At 51.5% G+C, this 17,096-nt stretch overlaps 1 protein-coding gene across 5 annotated transcripts in view; it reads left to right on the top strand.

Moving 5' to 3' along the window:
- rreb1a (ras responsive element binding protein 1a) overlaps positions 1–16,062 on the top strand; it is a 49,959-nt gene extending 33,897 nt beyond the window's left edge. For all 5 annotated transcript variants that reach the window (XM_026180449.2, XM_080306253.1, XM_026180448.2 and 2 more), the window contains 16 exons: positions 277–346; positions 1,193–1,282; positions 2,031–2,194; positions 5,136–5,277; positions 5,363–5,508; positions 8,259–8,448; positions 8,539–8,832; positions 9,325–9,784; positions 9,871–11,527; positions 11,611–11,786; positions 11,973–12,164; positions 12,260–12,421; positions 12,528–12,677; positions 12,869–12,990; positions 13,296–14,019; positions 15,213–16,062. In XM_026180449.2, the coding sequence (XP_026036234.2) occupies positions 277–346; positions 1,193–1,282; positions 2,031–2,194; positions 5,136–5,277; positions 5,363–5,508; positions 8,259–8,448; positions 8,539–8,832; positions 9,325–9,784; positions 9,871–11,527; positions 11,611–11,786; positions 11,973–12,164; positions 12,260–12,421; positions 12,528–12,677; positions 12,869–12,990; positions 13,296–14,019; positions 15,213–15,772 (5,299 nt within the window). In that variant the 3' untranslated portion in view covers positions 15,773–16,062. The remainder of the gene's footprint in view (positions 1–276; positions 347–1,192; positions 1,283–2,030; positions 2,195–5,135; positions 5,278–5,362; positions 5,509–8,258; positions 8,449–8,538; positions 8,833–9,324; positions 9,785–9,870; positions 11,528–11,610; positions 11,787–11,972; positions 12,165–12,259; positions 12,422–12,527; positions 12,678–12,868; positions 12,991–13,295; positions 14,020–15,212) is intronic.
- The last annotated feature ends 1,034 nt before the right edge of the window (positions 16,063–17,096 follow it).

The following is a 17,096-nucleotide window of genomic DNA, read 5'->3' as shown; positions in this document are numbered from 1 at the left end:
CGGGCGGGATTAAAATCACTGAAGCACAGCAGGAAACATGACAACAGCCCCACCTCCTCTGGAGGAATAAACCCCATCAGGATGGAAACCAAACAGAACGAAGCCGCTTGCTTATTAAACAGATTCTGCACATAATTCACCAAATTCTTTCCTCTGGGACTCATTTTGTAAAGCAGGAACAAACCAAACACCTTCTTCAAGCTGTTGAGTCTGTTTTGTTTCTCTTGAAACTTTTTATTTATGTGTGAAATGTTTTGTCTTCTTCTCTGTTTGAAGCCCTTCACCGAGCAAGTCCCTCACGGCAGCCATGCGAGCCCCTCCCGGTCGCAACGCACGACGCAACCAGGTACGCGACACCTCGACCGCGCCGCTTTGGCCCGGCCTCCGCCTTTGCTGCCCACAGCAGGACGTGCAGCTTCTCCTCTTCCCTCCTTTTCATGTTTTTCTGCCTCGTCACTGTGGTTTGTTTCTCCTCTCCCATCACGCTCGCTGGCATTCCACGCCGCGTCAGAACTTCCTGTGGTTCAGCAGGAAAAGGAAAGCGCTGCCTCTGAGTGGAGGGTGTGTGTGTGTGTGTGTGTGTGCGCGCGCAGTAATTTGTAGAGATTGTTTTCTCAACGTTTCCTCCCAGAATGATGAGCAGACGAGGCCTGACTGTGAGGACATTTAGCCTCGGGTCTTCACAATTTGATGCACCTTCAAAGAGGTCATCAAGGCCTTTTGTTTTAGGGCCGTCTGTCTGTGAATGAATCCCGATAACATGAGTCCCCCTAAATCATTATATTAGCACGGGTCCCCACGATGATAGAAAGACAGATTTGTGTGTGTGCAGCTCTGCAGCCGCTCGGTTGGTGTTGCAGCTGGATGTGAGGCATCGGCTGACATTAGGTCATCGGGTCAAACTTGGGCCACTTCAGCCCACATCTGGACACAGCTGTCAAGCCACAAACATGCTCCACGGGGTGAAGCCTGGTCCAGCCGGCGCCGTCATGTGACCCACGCGCTGTAATGTTTTGACTGTGGTGATCACTGTGATTTGGTTATTTCAGCCTGGTTTTTGTGGTAGCATGTTTTAAATATAACAGAAGAAGAAGAAACCAGTCAGGTGTGAGTCTAAGTGCTGCGCGGGTCATGTGACAGTTTGTAGCTTCATGATTGGATGACCTTTGATCTTTGTTTTCCTTTCCTTCAGGACACCAAAGACGACAGCTCATCTTATTGTTGTCCACTGTGTGACAAGAACTGTCAAACGCAGCACCAGCTGACCATGCACATTAGACAGGTAAACACACCCCGCTGTGACGTGATGCTAAAGAAATAACTGAAGATGTTCAGGAGAAACCTTCTGTGTGTCAAAGCTGCTGCCGCAGGGTATAGATTAGAAGTTTATTTTGAAAGGGCAGCCTCTGTTATGAACATATTTCAAAGCATTATTTTACTCAATAGCATTATGCTTTTCAAACAGGTAACTTTTGGGGCTTTTATCTTGAAAGTTCAACATATTACAAAGCATTCTTTTCCTTAAAGTCAGGCTGATGTGTCCAAGCCCAAATAAGTAAAATCCAAATAATAACTTTTCAGAATAAAGTATGTCTGCTTCCCGTGTATTCCTAGATGTGTATTTTATTTTGAAAGGATAGCATGTTTAAGATCTTTGATGGCCTCACCAATATCCTGCCAACAGTCTGTTACCAGGTTACTGCAGGATTTTACTTCTACTTAAATCCAACACATGTCTAGTGACATTAGAAAATCAGGCTACTATACAGCCAGGAGGCTCTTATTTTGAAGGTGAGTTCAGCAGACGCAAAACAGCAGCTGCTATATAAATAAATGGTCACACGGTGTCTACATGTGCGTTTTATTATTATTTTATTCTTTAGGACTTTAGTTTTTTACTGGGGTACCACTATTGTGTGATGAGACTCTTATTTTGAAGGGGTGCGTCCACACTGTCAAACATTATACACGTCTGCTCTGTGACCGCTCATAAAAACGAGGTAACTCTGAGCGTGCCTTACGTCCCGCAGCACAACGCCGACGCCGGAGCGACGGATCACTCCTGCAGCATCTGCGGGAAATGCCTGAGCTCGGCCTCGTCGCTCGACAGACACATGCTGGTCCACAGCGGCGAGCGGCCCTACAAATGCAACGTCTGCGGCCAGACCTTCACCACCAACGGCAACATGCACAGGTGATCAGAGCGCACACACACGTCCTGCTACCTGCCAGCCAATCGGAGACGAGCACCTCATTCGAGTTAACATGCAGAGGCAAACATCTGGATTACATCGACCTCATATATGCCCACATTTTAAGAGTTTAAAAAATCTATGTCAGTGTCACTGCTTAACACACACACACACACACACACACACACACACACACACACCATACAAACTCTGGGGGAGGAAGTTGGAGTTTAACATGATCACCAGCCAACCGTCATGGGAGAACACCACCAAACTCCTAGTGTGTGTGTGTGTGTGGGGGGGAGAGGGGGCGGGGGTTACACAGGAAGTTGGAAGATGACTTTTAACAACCCAACCCCAATATAAACACACACACACACACACACACACACACACACACACACACACACACACACACACACACACACGCAGGCTACAGTTAGGTTGTTTGGTCTGATGGTGAAGGCTGGACATCACTGATAAATAAATGACTGGGCGTAGGTCTGTGTGTGTGTGTGTGTGTGTGTGTGTGTGTGTGTGTGTGTGTGTGTGTGTGTGTGTTCGTTCGTTAGCCAGAGTCTGCATCAGAACAAACACCAAACCAGACGTTACAAGAGGAAGTGTAAAAGTGCAGATGCTAATATTTATAAGGTCGATGTGCATTTTATTTTGAAATGGAGTATTTCAGATACTTTTTTATTTTTTAATAATAATCGTCATTCGCACATTTTCCAAAGCATCCTTCCTGTTCTTCAGGCTTATATTTGTTGATTTATTTTTAGCTAGCCTCTAGCTGAGGCTATTTTTACCTGATTGGGCTTTTATTTTGAAACTTTACAAGAAAGAGAGAAGTCAGGGATGGCACGCTGCATTGAACATGTATTAGCTGATTTGTAATAACAATAACTAGACATGTTTTACATGGGAACACTGTTACTGCGTTTTATTTTGAAAAGCTGCGCCTTTAAAGCAGCCTAGTAAGTTTTTGTAAGTTTTTACAGACTTTACTTTGAAAAGAATCAACTTTTGTTCCATGTGAGCCGCGTTGTTTGGACTTTGAAGAGTAATTGGAGCTCTGCGCTGAGCCGTTAGCCGAGGCTCTGCGGTGCGTGCTGGAGGATTGTTGTTCAGCCTGTTGCTTTGAGCCTGACAGATGTCGGCCTGTCTCTGCGTCCTCGCTCTCAGCGATGGTATGAGGAGCTGTGGGCAGGAAGGAATGACTGTAGGCCGACAGAAGCTCTCAGATCTGCTGGGTGTCGCAGCCGTTTTTCCCTGTGTCATCATGTCTGCTTCAGTTTTGCTGGCTCTGCCTGTGCTCGCGTTGTTTTTGAGCTGCTCTGAGTTTTAAAGCAGCAGAAATGTCTTTAAGCGCCTGAGCTGAGGCGGAGGAGCGCGTGTCTGCAGACAGGCAGCAGTTGGATGAAAGAGCTTTGTTGTAGCATAAAGCTGCAGTCATGTGTGAGTGTTTACGGGCGCAGACTTTGTTCTTGTTTGAGTGTTTTTGTTTTGAACTAATGCGATGAGAGGAATCAGCTGTCGCTCCAGTTTCTCCATCACCGCTCACACTCGATGTTTCCTGAAGTCTAACAGAAGACAAAAACACGTGCTCCCTTCAGGCACGCGGGGTTTTCTATGACTCACAAAATCCACCTTTACGGAAACTCGACGGGCCGGTTTGTCGAGTCTCCGAGCCCGGGAAAGCGAGCACAAAGAGCAGCGCGGAGAGACGGATGAGGCGCTGATTTACAATGCAAACTGAGCGGAGGAGGAGGAGGAGCGGAGCATCCTCTCAGAGATTTTCCTGCTTCACACGAGCAGAGAGGAGGAAACAGAGTCCATTTTGTCTCTGAAGCTGCTTCACTCCAGTTTGTAGGGAGACGACCTGAGGAGGAGGAGTTTGCTCTCTTCCTATTTACTTTCCTGTTTCCTCCTTCCTCGTTTTCAGGTTTCCTCTGTTTCTGTTTTCTTTCTTGTTTTTGCTCTTTTTTTTCCTTGTTTCATTTCCTTATCTCCTTTTCTGTTTCCTAGCTTTTCTCCTTGATTCCTTGTTATCACCTCTTCTTCCCTTCCTTGTTTGCTCCCGTTGCTCCTCCCCCGGTGCTTCTTTCATTACTTGTTTCCTCTCCTTCTCTCCTTGTTCTGTTTCTGGTGTGTGTGTTGATATGTGGACTTCAGCAGCTGTTTGCAACACACACACACACACACACACACACACACACACACACACACACACACACACTGGGTGATAAGGATTGTGTGTCAGCTGACTGGGCAGGTTTCCTGCGCTCTGATTGGCCGGCTGCAGGGCCACAGTGCGGTTTGAGCAGACTTTGCTCTCTGGTTGGCCGCCTCCTCTCTCCTCTCCTCTGATAGGTTAATGAGCAGCTTCCTGTCAGCTGCTCTCAGATCTGCTGACTGAGTGTGAGGACCTCTTATGGGCGTCCAGCTCGCTGCCTGACACCTATTTATAGATGCGGGCTCCTCAGCCCCACACCTGCCTGTGTGTCCTAAACACTCATTACCTCACAGCACCTCCTCGTCTCCTCCTGATGTCACCTCCTTTCGTCTCCTTTCCTTCCTAAAGATTTTTTCTGCTGTTTCTTCCTTTTTTTTCTGCTTTATTTCCTTTTCCTTATTTCCTCTCATCTGTCCTTACTTCCTTTCCTGCTCACATTTCCTTTCCTCTCCTCCTTACCTCTTCACTGCTGTATCTTGTGACCTTGATGACCTTTACAAACGCACGCACACTTTCACGCACTGTCTCGCTGGCTGCTGTAGCTCCGCCCCCTCCTGTATCCCCACACACTCCCAGACCACTGACTGGTATCAGCTCTCGTCAGGCTTTCCCAGAATTCCCGGCGTTCCTCGTTAAATTAACGATGACTCCGCAGGTCTTTTGATGGCATGCAGGTAAACGCCACCTACCTTCGTTTCTTGTTTCAGACACATGAAGATTCACGAGAAGGACCCAGCCAGCGGCCTGCTCCCCATCAGCCCCCCCTCTCCCACCAAACGCCGCCGTCCATCCGTGAAGAGGAGGCAGGGCCTCGAGGAGGAGAACGGAGAGGAGCCGCCCCACAAGAAGGTAAAAACACCAACGGGAGCGTCGGCCATCAGGAAGGGGTGGGGTTTGTTCGGTTAAGGGAGATAACAAGTTGTTGTGTGTCGAGGTGGCGGAGGACGCGACGGCAGACGAGGCAGTGGCGGGCCGCGGCTCGGAGGAGGAGCTTCTGCCCTGTCCCATTTGCTTCAAAACCTGCAGCTCCAGACTGGATCTGGACGCGCACATGGACACCCACCCTGACACCGCCCTCAGGTACCGCCTTAACCCCTCCATCTTTCTTCTTCACCTTTCCTCTGCTCGTTTCCTCTCCTTCCCCTCTCTTCCTACTTCCTTTTCTTGTCTCCTCTTTTAAAATGGTTTTGCCCTTCTGGCTTCTCTCCTTGATTCCTCCCCTTTTGTCCTATCCTCATTTCCTTTCATCGAGTACATTTACTTGGTTACTTTTTAACTTTACTCTCAGACACTCTGTACTTATCCGACCTTTCAAATTAAGAGTTTGTTCATGAATCTGGACGATGGTCGGCTGGGAGAGGGGACGAGGGAGGCAGAGAAACACTGGGGAAAAGAGAGAGAGAAGTGAAAAAGGAGGATGTACCAGGAACATCTGTCACTATGGCAACACAACAGCGACAAAGTTTAACATGGAGGAAAAGAAGAAAGAGAAAATTAGGAATCAATGTAAAGAAATAAAGCAAGGTGAAGGACACGAGGAGACAAGAAAGAGATGAAAAAAGGATGAAAAGCAAAGTAAAGAAGAAGAAACATCCAAGAGTGGCACTAAAAGACAGGGAAGGACGCAGTGAAGGAAGGAAGGAAAGCTGATGAGGAACTATGGGAAAAGGCAGAACTGAAGTAGGAAATGGGGAAAACTATAAAATACTAATAAAGTTCAAAAGAGGAAGAAAGAACAGGACGTAAGGATGGACAGACAGATAGGTAGGAAAGGAGAAGGATACAAAGAAATATAAAAGCAGGACATGAAGAGAAGAAAAAGAAGAATAAAGGAAGGAAAGGAAAGAAAGGAGCAGAGAAGGAAAGGAGGATGGATATGAGACAGAAAGAAAGGTTAAAGGAAGGATGGAGAGCTGTAAGGAAACAAGAAAGGAAGCACAGAATGTTTGTGATGAGGGAGAGGAGGAGGCGAGCGGGCAGCGCTGAGCTTGTTATGGAGGAAGGAGAATATTTAGCTGTAAATCCTCCCTAATCAGCCGGTAAGAGGATCGAGTACCCTGCAGGGATGGAGGAGGATGGAGCGTAATTCACCTCACCCAGGATGATGGGTGGATGTTCGGTCACATTAAAACCAGACGAAGACAAAAAGGTGGTGTTTAGGTGTTGAAGTGCGTGAGGGAATGTGAAACCTCCGAGACGACGAGCAGCCGTCACATCACCGCCTCGGCTGCAGGTCGGTGATTACAGACTGTGTCTGTGACAAAGGCGTGGCCTCCTGCATCATGTTCAGGAGTAACAACACGGTTTGTCTGTATTAGTTTAACATCAGTTTGTAGCTGCAGTAGTGCCGCCGCCCACTTGGGGGTCTGCACCCCTCGATTTGGGAGTCACTGCTGTCAGGTCGAACGCTCAGGCCGCTCTCAGCCTCGTCTCAGGCATGCTCACACAGCACGCGAGCAGTGGCAGCTGCCCCTCAGCAGGCTTCCTCAAGCTGACCAATCAGATGAAAGTGAGCTTGTAGAGGCACAAGCGCAGACACAGGAGGCACCGTGTTGCTCCAGCTTCCTGTTTCAGGCCATGGTTTTGGTCTCTTTGTTCGATCGATCGATGAAGAAACGACTAACCATCTAAAGTTTCTAAAAAAGGAGGTTTGTCACAACACGAAGCGAGACGCAGTCTGTAGTTCGTAAACATGATTCGTGCTTGTTGAACGCCGTCACCTCAGCACTGCAATGTTTTCATGTAATAAAAACATAAAGACCTCTAAAGACTTTTTACGTGATTACTTTGAAGGGTCAGGAAACACTGGAGTTGTTTTGCTTAAAACGATGACAGTCAGCAGCACAGTGATCGATGTTTCACCAGTGGGCTGATTGTTACACAGACGCTCGGATGGATGAGGGCGGAGGTGCAGGTCTGACTGATGGAGTTCAACAAGTGCTGCTCCACATATGGTGCAGACCCCCACCATCCTCTGACAGCGTAACTGAGGGGATTACACACACACACACACACACACACACACACACACGATGTGATAAGAGTGTGTGACTGCGGCAGACACTGGGCAGCTGTCCTCTCAGCGCTTAACGAGAGCCGGACCAACACCGGGTTATCACACACACACACACACACACACACACACACACACACACACACACACACACACACACACACACTTGTCTTCCTGCACGTGTGTGTCTTTAACCTGCTGAATAACCAGCGGTGTGATTTCCACGTATCAAGCTGTGTCTGTAGTCCTCCGTGAAAAGGTGACGGACGAGCACGAATCAGCTCAAAGATCACATCCTCTCTGCTGGCTTCAAAGTTTCACACAAACTTTAGCACGAGCTTCGTGAGTGAGCGCCTTCAAACTGGAAAAACAAGAGTCAGGAAGGCACGAAATGATGTCATCACCTCCTCTTTGTCAGCCTGCTGGTCCCCACAAACAAAAAGGAGAGATGTCGCCTCCTGGTGGCGGGAGTTCAGAGGTTTTTCAAAATGCAAAAATGAAGGACAATGAAAACATTTTTTCCTTCTTCTGGGCAAACATCGAGGACTTCTCCTCTCCATCTTCTTAAAACAAACAAACTCACTATTTAAACCCTCCGAGCGGATGACTAACAGGATATTTCCAGTCGTTAGTCAATCTGATGATTGTTTGAAGTTCACAGAGAAAAACCAGATTCCTGCTAACATGTGTGGGAGGAGCTTTCTTGTTTTTCAGTGACCAAATATTTTGGATTGTTTGACGTTTTTTCTGATTCAAGTCTGTCTTGAATTATTGCCTCACATTCAGGCAGCATTTTCTTCTGTGTTTGTGTTTGCAGGTGTGATCTCTGCTGCCTTTCTTTCCGAACCCACCGTGGTTTGCTGCGTCACAATGCGGGGGTTCATAAGCTCCTCCCCCAGGACCCCAGCGGCCGCCCTTTCATCCAGAGCAACCCCTCTATCCCCACCGGCTTCAATGACTTGGCCTTCATTGACTTCTCCTGCAAGAAGTTTCCTCACATTGCACAGGTGTTCATCCGTCACCGTGTTCCCGTGGATCGCTTCCTGGATCGAAATGTCGGGATTCAGAGTTTTAACGCCGTTTTTCTTCCCGTCCAGGTCTGGTGTGAGACGAATCTCAGACGATGCATCAGTAAGTTCCACCGGTTCGTCTGTGAGTCCTGCGACAAGGCGTTCCCCCTTCGCTCAGCCCTGGACCTCCATAAAACCAACTCTCACCCCGACAAACGCGCCACCACCAGCGCGGAGGATACCGCAGAGAAGGCGAAGGAGGAAGGAGAAGGTTCTGCAGAGAACGAGGTTGAGAACGACCAGCAGGACGCAGACCAAGAAGCCCTGCCTGCAGAGCAGTCCAACTTCCTGGAAGGGCTGGGTCTTCAGCACGTTTCTAAGGTATGTTTGGAAGTAAAAACATGGCACACACGTGGACCTTTCAAATTAAAAGCACAAACTGAAATAAGCATACTTCAGTGCCAAAGAACAAAATGCAGACAGATCAGGATTGGTGACAGGATGTGATGGGATTTAGAACAGGAGTCCAAATGCTGGCGGTGGCTTGAATAGAGCTCTGGATGAGGTGGGTCCCACAAAAGAGTCTTAAAGGGAGAAAAACAGAGAGCAGAACCACGCCAAGCAGAGGCTGATGGGAGAAGAGGATTGGACGAGAGTGATGATGTCAGCGTTGAGATTAATAGCATGGGAAAGCAGGGCCATGACTTCCTGGCTGAACTTGTGCGTCAACTTTACGAATGTTAACCCAACTAGTACAAATGTTTTTACAAAGAAGTTTTTGTTTTTTTGTTCTGCGGTCTTTAAAAGACTGATTTTTAAAAAAGTGTGCGTGTGATCTTTTAACCCAGCATGTTTCCTCTCTGTGTCCCTCAGGTGAACGCTGGTCCCACGGATGACGAGATCCATCAGGCCCACCTGGACAGCATCAAGGTGATACACGTGGAGCCTCCGTCCTCCAGCCTCCCCCAGGAGCCGGCTTCAGGCTACCTGTCTGGAGGTCTGGGATTGACTCTGGGGCTCAGCGTGAGCGGTCTGACGGCCCTCAGCATCCCCCTGCTGGAGGCCCCGGGCTCGGCCTTGCAGGGCCTCTCCCAGAGAGACGCCTTCAGCCTGCTGTCCCTGCAGCCCTTCCCCACCGGCTTCCTCCTGCAACCTGACGGGACCGCAACCGCAGCCAGCGCCGCTTCGTCAGGCGTCAAGCCCGGAGAGGCAGGCGGTACTGGGATTATGGAGCTGGCAGATATCCAGCAGATCCTGAAAGTGGCGACTACCACACCAAATCAGATAGGACTCCCACCTCTGGCCAAAGCTCCAGGATTCAGCGGTGCTAACGGTGGGTGCTGGCTGGAGCCGGTTTATTACTCAAGCCTCTGAAAGTAGATTTATCCCGACGCTCACCGACTGTTTCTCCTCCTGCAGGTCAAGTTCAGGGTCAGAAGGCGATGCCGCCACTGAAACCCAAACCTCCCATCAGCCCTCGCTCCAGCCTCACAACGACGACTCCTCCGCCGCTGCAGAGCTCCCAGCAGGCCTCACTGGGCTGCATCAGCCCCAGCCTGCCACCTCCCACGCCTTCGCTCTTCAAAACGCCCTCCTCGTCCTCAGCCGGGAACGGCGGGCAGATGGACGCGGAGTGCATGAATGAGGCCCACACCCCCCTGTCTGACTCGCCGCCTGCTGCTACTACAGCTGTACACGAGGAGGTGGGACTTAGCGGAAGAAAGCCAGGAACCAAAGGCGGCAACAACTCGGGCTCGTTCCCGTGCCGTTTCTGCGACCAGGTGTTCGCTTTCTCCGGCGTGCTGCAGGCACACATGCGCTTCCACCTCGGCATCCTGCCCCACCAGTGCAACATCTGCGACTATGTAGCTCCTGATAAAGCCACGCTCATCCGTCACCTGCGCACGCACAGCGGAGAGCGCCCCTACGTCTGCCGCGTCTGCCATTATCCGTTCACTGTCAAGGCCAACTGCGAGCGCCACCTCAGGAAGAAGCACGCCAAGACCTCGAGGAAGGACATCGAGAAAAACATCAAGTACGTCACCTCGACAACCACGGCGAACATCGCAGCCGCCATCACCACTACAGGCACCACCTCCACCCAGGACGCAGAGACGGGCTGCACCGGAGCCGAGACCTTGTGCCGGTTCTGCGGCGAGGACCTGAAAACGTACCGGGCGCTGCAGATCCACCTGCGCACGCACAACGGCTGCCAGAGGAAACCGTTCGAGTGCCGACGTTGCGGCGCTGCCTTCCTAGCCAAACGCAACTGCATCCACCACCTGCTGAAGCAGCACCCTGAGGTGCAAGAGCGCGAGATCGAGGAGCACATCGCCACCCTGCTGCCCGCCACCGCCCTCGCCACTGCCCGCACCACACCGTTGGCGCTGAACGGCATCAGCCAGCCTCCGATCCCGGTCGTGAAGGTGGAGGAACTGGCGAACGTCACGTATCCTGCAGAACTGGACCAGCCGCTCGACTTCTCCGCCAAGGGCCGCGGCGCTGGCGCTGGCAGCCAGACGGGGTCACCTGGGGTCAAACTGGAGAGCGTCGCCCCCCCCTTCGACTGCGCCGACCTGGACCAGCCTATCGACCTGTCCATCCCCAGCAAGAGACAGCGAAGGGAGGCGGCGAGCGGCGGCGAGCTGAGGGAGATAAAGACGGAGCAGAGCGGCAGCAGCATCGTTGAGCAGCAGCAGCAGCAGCAGGCTTTGTCCAAGGACGAGAAGATGGCGAGCGGCCCCTCCCCGCTTCACCCCCACCCCCAGCTCGGCTGCTACCAGCTGCCCCCGGGCTCCACTTCCTCCCCCACCTCTCTCCCCAACGCGGCGCGAGCCCAGCGCCTCAAACCACTGCTCCCCAAACCCGCCACCTCTTCACCCTCCGGCACCCTCAAAGAGCTGCCGCCGCTGGCCTCCATCGCTCAGATCATCAGCTCTGTGTCCGCCGCCCCAGACCTGCTGAAGCGCGACGCTGCCGGCGTCGCTTCCTCTCAGGCCGATTCCGCCACAGACGCCCCCGCAGCCTCGGCCGGCCTGGAGGGACAGAGCGACGACGCCTCCGACGGACCCTCCAGGTTTGTGGGCGCCATTTCAAATAACTTTATTCACATTGCTGCTATGTTCAGCGCTCCCGCTGACTCCACCTTCTCTCCAACAGGAGGAGGCCCAGGAAGAAGGCAGCCGGCCTCGGCCTGAAGGAGAAGGCCGTCGGCGGCATCGACCTGGAGTCGAGCGGCGAGTTTGCCAGCGTGGAAAAGATGCTCGCCAACACAGACGCCAACAAGTTCAGCAACTACCTGCAGACAGGCGCTGCTGACCTGGCAGGAAAGAGAGGTGGGGGCAGGAAACTGTGTCCAGGAAACTCCTGCAACCAAAACTTACAGTCAAAAAAATAAAAACTACAAATGAACCCAAATAAAAATATTTAAATGTTCATTTGTTTTAGTCATCGATAATAAACGTATCTGTTAGCAGGTTGAATTTTTCCCTTGATTTAATTCAAACTCTTTCTGTGAGCAGATGGTGACAAAGCAACAGGAGGGGAGGAGAAGGAGGGCGGAGCTAAGGAGGAGGCGAAGCCGGCGGCAGTGAATCAGCCCAAAGGAAAGAAGAACGCTTACTCCAACTCTGTCCAGAAGCTGACCTGCCCCTTCTGCCCCCGAGTGTTCCCGTGGGCGAGCTCGCTGCAGAGACACATGCTGACACACACTGGTAATGACCACGACACACACACACGAAACTGGTGTTGAGCACCGCCCCAGTGCCTGACTCCATGGAAACCTGGTTCTCGTTTGGTCTTCACCCAGGTCAGAAGCCATTCCCGTGTCCGCGCTGCGACGCCTTCTTCTCCACCAAATCCAACTGTGAGCGCCACCTGCTGAGGAAGCACGGCGTGACCCACAGGACGCTGCGACGCAACGGCGCCCTCGTGAAGAAAGGCGGCGACGAAGGCTCGCATGAGAGCGCCGGTCAGAGAACAACCAGTTTTTATCACCGTTACATCCACAGACGCGTCTCCCGCGGCAACCAACGCAAGATGAGTTCAGAGCACTGATTGTTGACTGTCTCCCACAGAGAGCCAATCAGAGACGGAGCAGATGGCACCAGAAGCACAAAACCTCAGCAATACCGCTTCATCTACAGACTCAGGCCCCGCCCCCACCGCTGATAGCACCACCCACTGTGAAGGCAACCATGAAAGCCCCACCCACAAACCAAGCCAAGGTAACATTTTAATAACGAGTCGTGAAGGAAAGATTTGGTGTCATGTGGCAGGAAGTGGAGCTGAAGTAATCCAGGGCTTCACCTTAGTGCCAGAGTCAAACTGCAGAACTGCCCTGTTCCTGGAGTCTGCTGATGTCTGAAGATGTTAGGCACCCTTTAAATCATCGCCTGAAGCTGTTTTTGTGCTGCAGGTTTCAGCCCGACTCCCGGACCTGCCGAGCAGCAGGAGACGGAAACCACACAGCAGCCGGACCAGCAGGGGGCGCAGGAGACCCGAGCAGCACAGGGCAAACAGCCTCCAAACAGCAGCAAGGTAACATAGCTGTGGGAACAGGTCTTTAAAAAGCCCAGCACTGAGATACAAACAGTATTTCTCTGTAAAGCAAAATTATGGAGTAAAATATACGTAAACTGCAGATTACACACACATTCGGCTCACAGGATGTAAGATCGACGCTATATTTAATTTTGTTTTTGTGGTCATTCAAACCTTCAACCGTCCACCAGAGGGTGCTGCAGCACCTTCAGCAGCCTGTTCTTTTCAAAAAAGGTCAATAAAAAAAAAAGACGCCTCACATGTCATGTGATGATGTCATAAATGTTAAAACCCTCCTCCAGGTGGAGAGCACCGACGATGACGACTGCCACAGCAACAAGAGTCTGGACCTGAACTTTGGCAAGAAGCTCATCGACTTCAAACTCAACACGTCATCTTCAGGCTCCGCCCAGGAGGAGCAGTCCTCTCAGCCCTCCTGCTCCTCCTCCTCTTCATCTTCATCTTCATCTTCATGTGGACCCGCTACCTCCACTCCCCAAGTAGCGCCCGAGAGCCCAGAAGAGGAGAAGGACACGCCCGCTTCCTCCTCGTCTTCCTCGTCCTACAGCCTCGCTGCAAAACAGCAGCCGGACTACAAACATGTCTGCCGAGTGTGCAAGAAGAGTTTCCGCTACGCCACCACGCTCGCTCGCCACGAGAGGGCACACCTCTCAGAGGATACGCCGACTCCACCTCTACCAACAGCGGAGGAAGCCACTCCGGCAAAGGAGGAGGAGGAAGAGGCGGCGCCGGAGAGCAAACCCGGCGATGAGGAGAAGGAGACAGAGATGGAGACAGAGGAAGGAGCAAAGGGAGGCGACAGTGAAGGAGGCGACAGTGGCGAGTCGGAGGAAGAGGAGAAGGAGAAGGAGGAGAGGAGCGACGAAGAGGCATCAGAACCAAAGAGCCTGGAGGGCGGCGAGTCATCCGGAGGACGCGTGGACAAGAGGAAGAAGATCTGCAACGTGTGCTCCAAGAGGTTCTGGTCTCTGCAGGACCTGACCCGGCACATGAGGTCACACACAGGTACGACACACCTGAGGTCACACACCTGAGGTCACACACAGGTACAACACACCTGAGGTCACACACCTGAGGTCACACACAGGTACGACACACCTGAGGTCACACACCTGAGGTCACACACAGGTACGACACACCTGAGGTCACACACCTGAGGTCACACACAGGTACGACACACCTGAGGTCACACACCTGAGGTCACACACAGGTACGACACACCTGAGGTCACACACAGGTACGACACACCTGAGGTCACACACCTGAGGTCACACGCAGGTACAACACACCTGAGGTCACACGCAGGTACAACACACCTGAGGTCACACGCAGGTACGACACACCTGAGGTCACACACCTGAGGTCACACACAGGTACGACACACCTGAGGTCACACACCTGAGGTCACACACCTGAGGTCACACACAGGTACGACACACCTGAGGTCACACACCTGAGGTCACACACAGGTACAACACACCTGAGGTCACACACAGGTACGACACACCTGAGGTCACACACCTGAGGTCACACGCAGGTACAACACACCTGAGGTCACACGCAGGTACGACACACCTGAGGTCACACACCTGAGGTCACACACAGGTACGACACACCTGAGGTCACACACCTGAGGTCACACACCTGAGGTCACACACAGGTACAACACACCTGAGGTCACACACAGGTACGACACAGCTGAGGTCACACACCTGAGGTCACACACCTGAGGTCACACACAGGTACAACACACCTGAGGTCACACACAGGTACAACACACCTGAGGTCACACGCAGGTACGACACACCTGAGGTCACACACCTGAGGTCACACACCTGAGGTCACACACCTGAGGTCACACACAGGTACGACACACCTGAGGTCACACACCTGAGGTCACACACCTGAGGTCACACACAGGTACGACACACCTGAGGTCACACACCTGAGGTCACACACCTGAGGTCACACACAGGTACGACACACCTGAGGTCACACACCTGAGGTCACACACAGGTACGACACACCTGAGGTCACACACCTGAGGTCACACACAGGTACGACACACCTGAGGTCACACAGGTCACCTGTGGCTGTGAATGTTGTGGTCTTTTTGTGGTTATACATTTATGACTGTCTTTGTTGTTGTTACCTGTACTGTCTTCCTCGCTCTGACTCCTCGCTCGTCCTGCCTCCAGGTGAGCGTCCTTATCAGTGTCAGACCTGTGAGAGGACCTTCACCCTGAAGCACAGCCTGGTCCGGCACCAAAGGATCCACCTGAAACCCCGCGGTGCTGACGGCTCCTCTGGCGCCAACGACGACGCCGGCAGCGAGGACGGTGACTCCTGCACCCCGACCCCGACCTCCACCTGCCCGCCCTCAGAGAACGAGAGTGAGTGCGGGAGCGCCGCAGCCGGGATGAAGGAGCTGGAGGAGGAGGACGTGATAGACGAGGGGGAGGAACAGAGCCCTTCGAAACCAACAGAGTCCGGTGGGGACTCGGATCCTGCGACCGCCGTCGACTCGACTCCCAGCCGCCAAGCTACTGACACAAAGACAACTACTAGCGCCGAATTGACATCTGACCCAAACGCCTCCAAAGACCCCTCTCACTCCTCCACCAACTGCCCGCCAGGGGAAGCGGCAGCAGCCACCCCCACCCAGGGCTTTATCCAGGGGCTGCTGGAGATCCACGCCAAGCCCCCTCTGGAACACATCCTGCCCAACGGAGAGCCTCCTCTGGTGGGCGTGGAGTGAGGGCGAACCCCTAACCACAACACCGCAGTGCCATACGGTCGGAGAGACGCTACACCTTTGATGACGATGCAAAAACCAGCCCTGAAACCCTTTTTGATAGAGAGACGAAATCCTCGTTTTCTTGAAGTGCCTTACTACTAGTCCTAAAAGATGTTTTTGCTATATCTTTATCTGCATTATTACGGAGAATGGATCTAATTTTTATAGCTTTTTATGATGACAATGATTTACATAAGATTTTTTTGTGCGGGGGAATCTATATTTCAGCAATAAAAAGAATAAAGTTACGATTTATTATTGTTCTAGATTTTTCTTAGAGAAATGATCAACTTTGGAGACGCCAAGAGACAGACAGAGACTGAGACATGGCATCTGCCATTCTTCTTCGGTATTTAAATTAAGAGCTGGACGTCGCGACACACGTGTCTGAACAATATGCTTTCACAACGTTTCGGATTTCCTAAATTAGAAATTCACCAACCGCTTGTCCGGTTTGACCAGTCGATATTTTTGATATGTTTTGGATAAAACTGAAGAGCGAGGCGACAGCTGCACGGCTGCCGAAGCGGCCCAGATTCACCACAAAGACCACCACCGTCAACTGGCGGCCGCCTGCCACCGTGTGACCGAGGTAGCTTTTTTTCTGTTTTGTTTTTGTAACTGGAAAACGCCTCGCCGTTGTTCCGACTCTTGGCCGGCTCGGCAAAACACAAGAAAACATTCACGAACTTCTCAAAGTCGCATTTCTGTGTGAAGAGGAACTCTTGAAAGGGCAGAAAATAGTGTTTGTGTTCTCCGTGTTTCTTCTTCCTGTTTTGTTTTTTTTTAAACCCATCACACTATTGATCCCTGAAGCCACCCTGTGAGTCGGCCTGTGTGTGTGCTCATAATTTCTCACTCATAATCATTCTCAGTTGATTCCATGTGTGTACAGAGAGTTAAACATGAGGCACGTGATGCTCGAGTATTTTCTGTTTTTCTGCATGTGTGCGATTACCAGTGACATTTAGGTGTAGGGATGGGAATTCATTTTCGTGGATTTTTTTTATATATATGTAACTGAACAAATCAAAAGGTTTTGTGTTTGTGTATGGGTGTGAGTGTGAGTGTGCGTGACTCCCACCTGTCTCTCATCGTCACCCCCTAGTATTCTTATAGGGTTTATTACAGGGCCTCCAGCGTGCTAATGTGTAACGCCGCTAATACCTGACTTAGGTTCAGTTTACCTCAACTTCTGCTTTTTAACTGCAACCATTAAAGCAACCGACGAGCAGCTCTGTAGGCAACCCTTTAAATCCTATGTCTTCCTAAGCTGGGCTAATGC

This window comes from Astatotilapia calliptera, chromosome 9 (assembly GCF_964374335.1).
Source record: "Astatotilapia calliptera chromosome 9, fAstCal68.1, whole genome shotgun sequence".
NCBI classification, from domain to species: domain Eukaryota; kingdom Metazoa; phylum Chordata; class Actinopteri; order Cichliformes; family Cichlidae; genus Astatotilapia; species Astatotilapia calliptera.
Note: the sequence above shows the minus strand (reverse complement) of the source record. Positions and strands in the feature narration are given on the sequence as shown.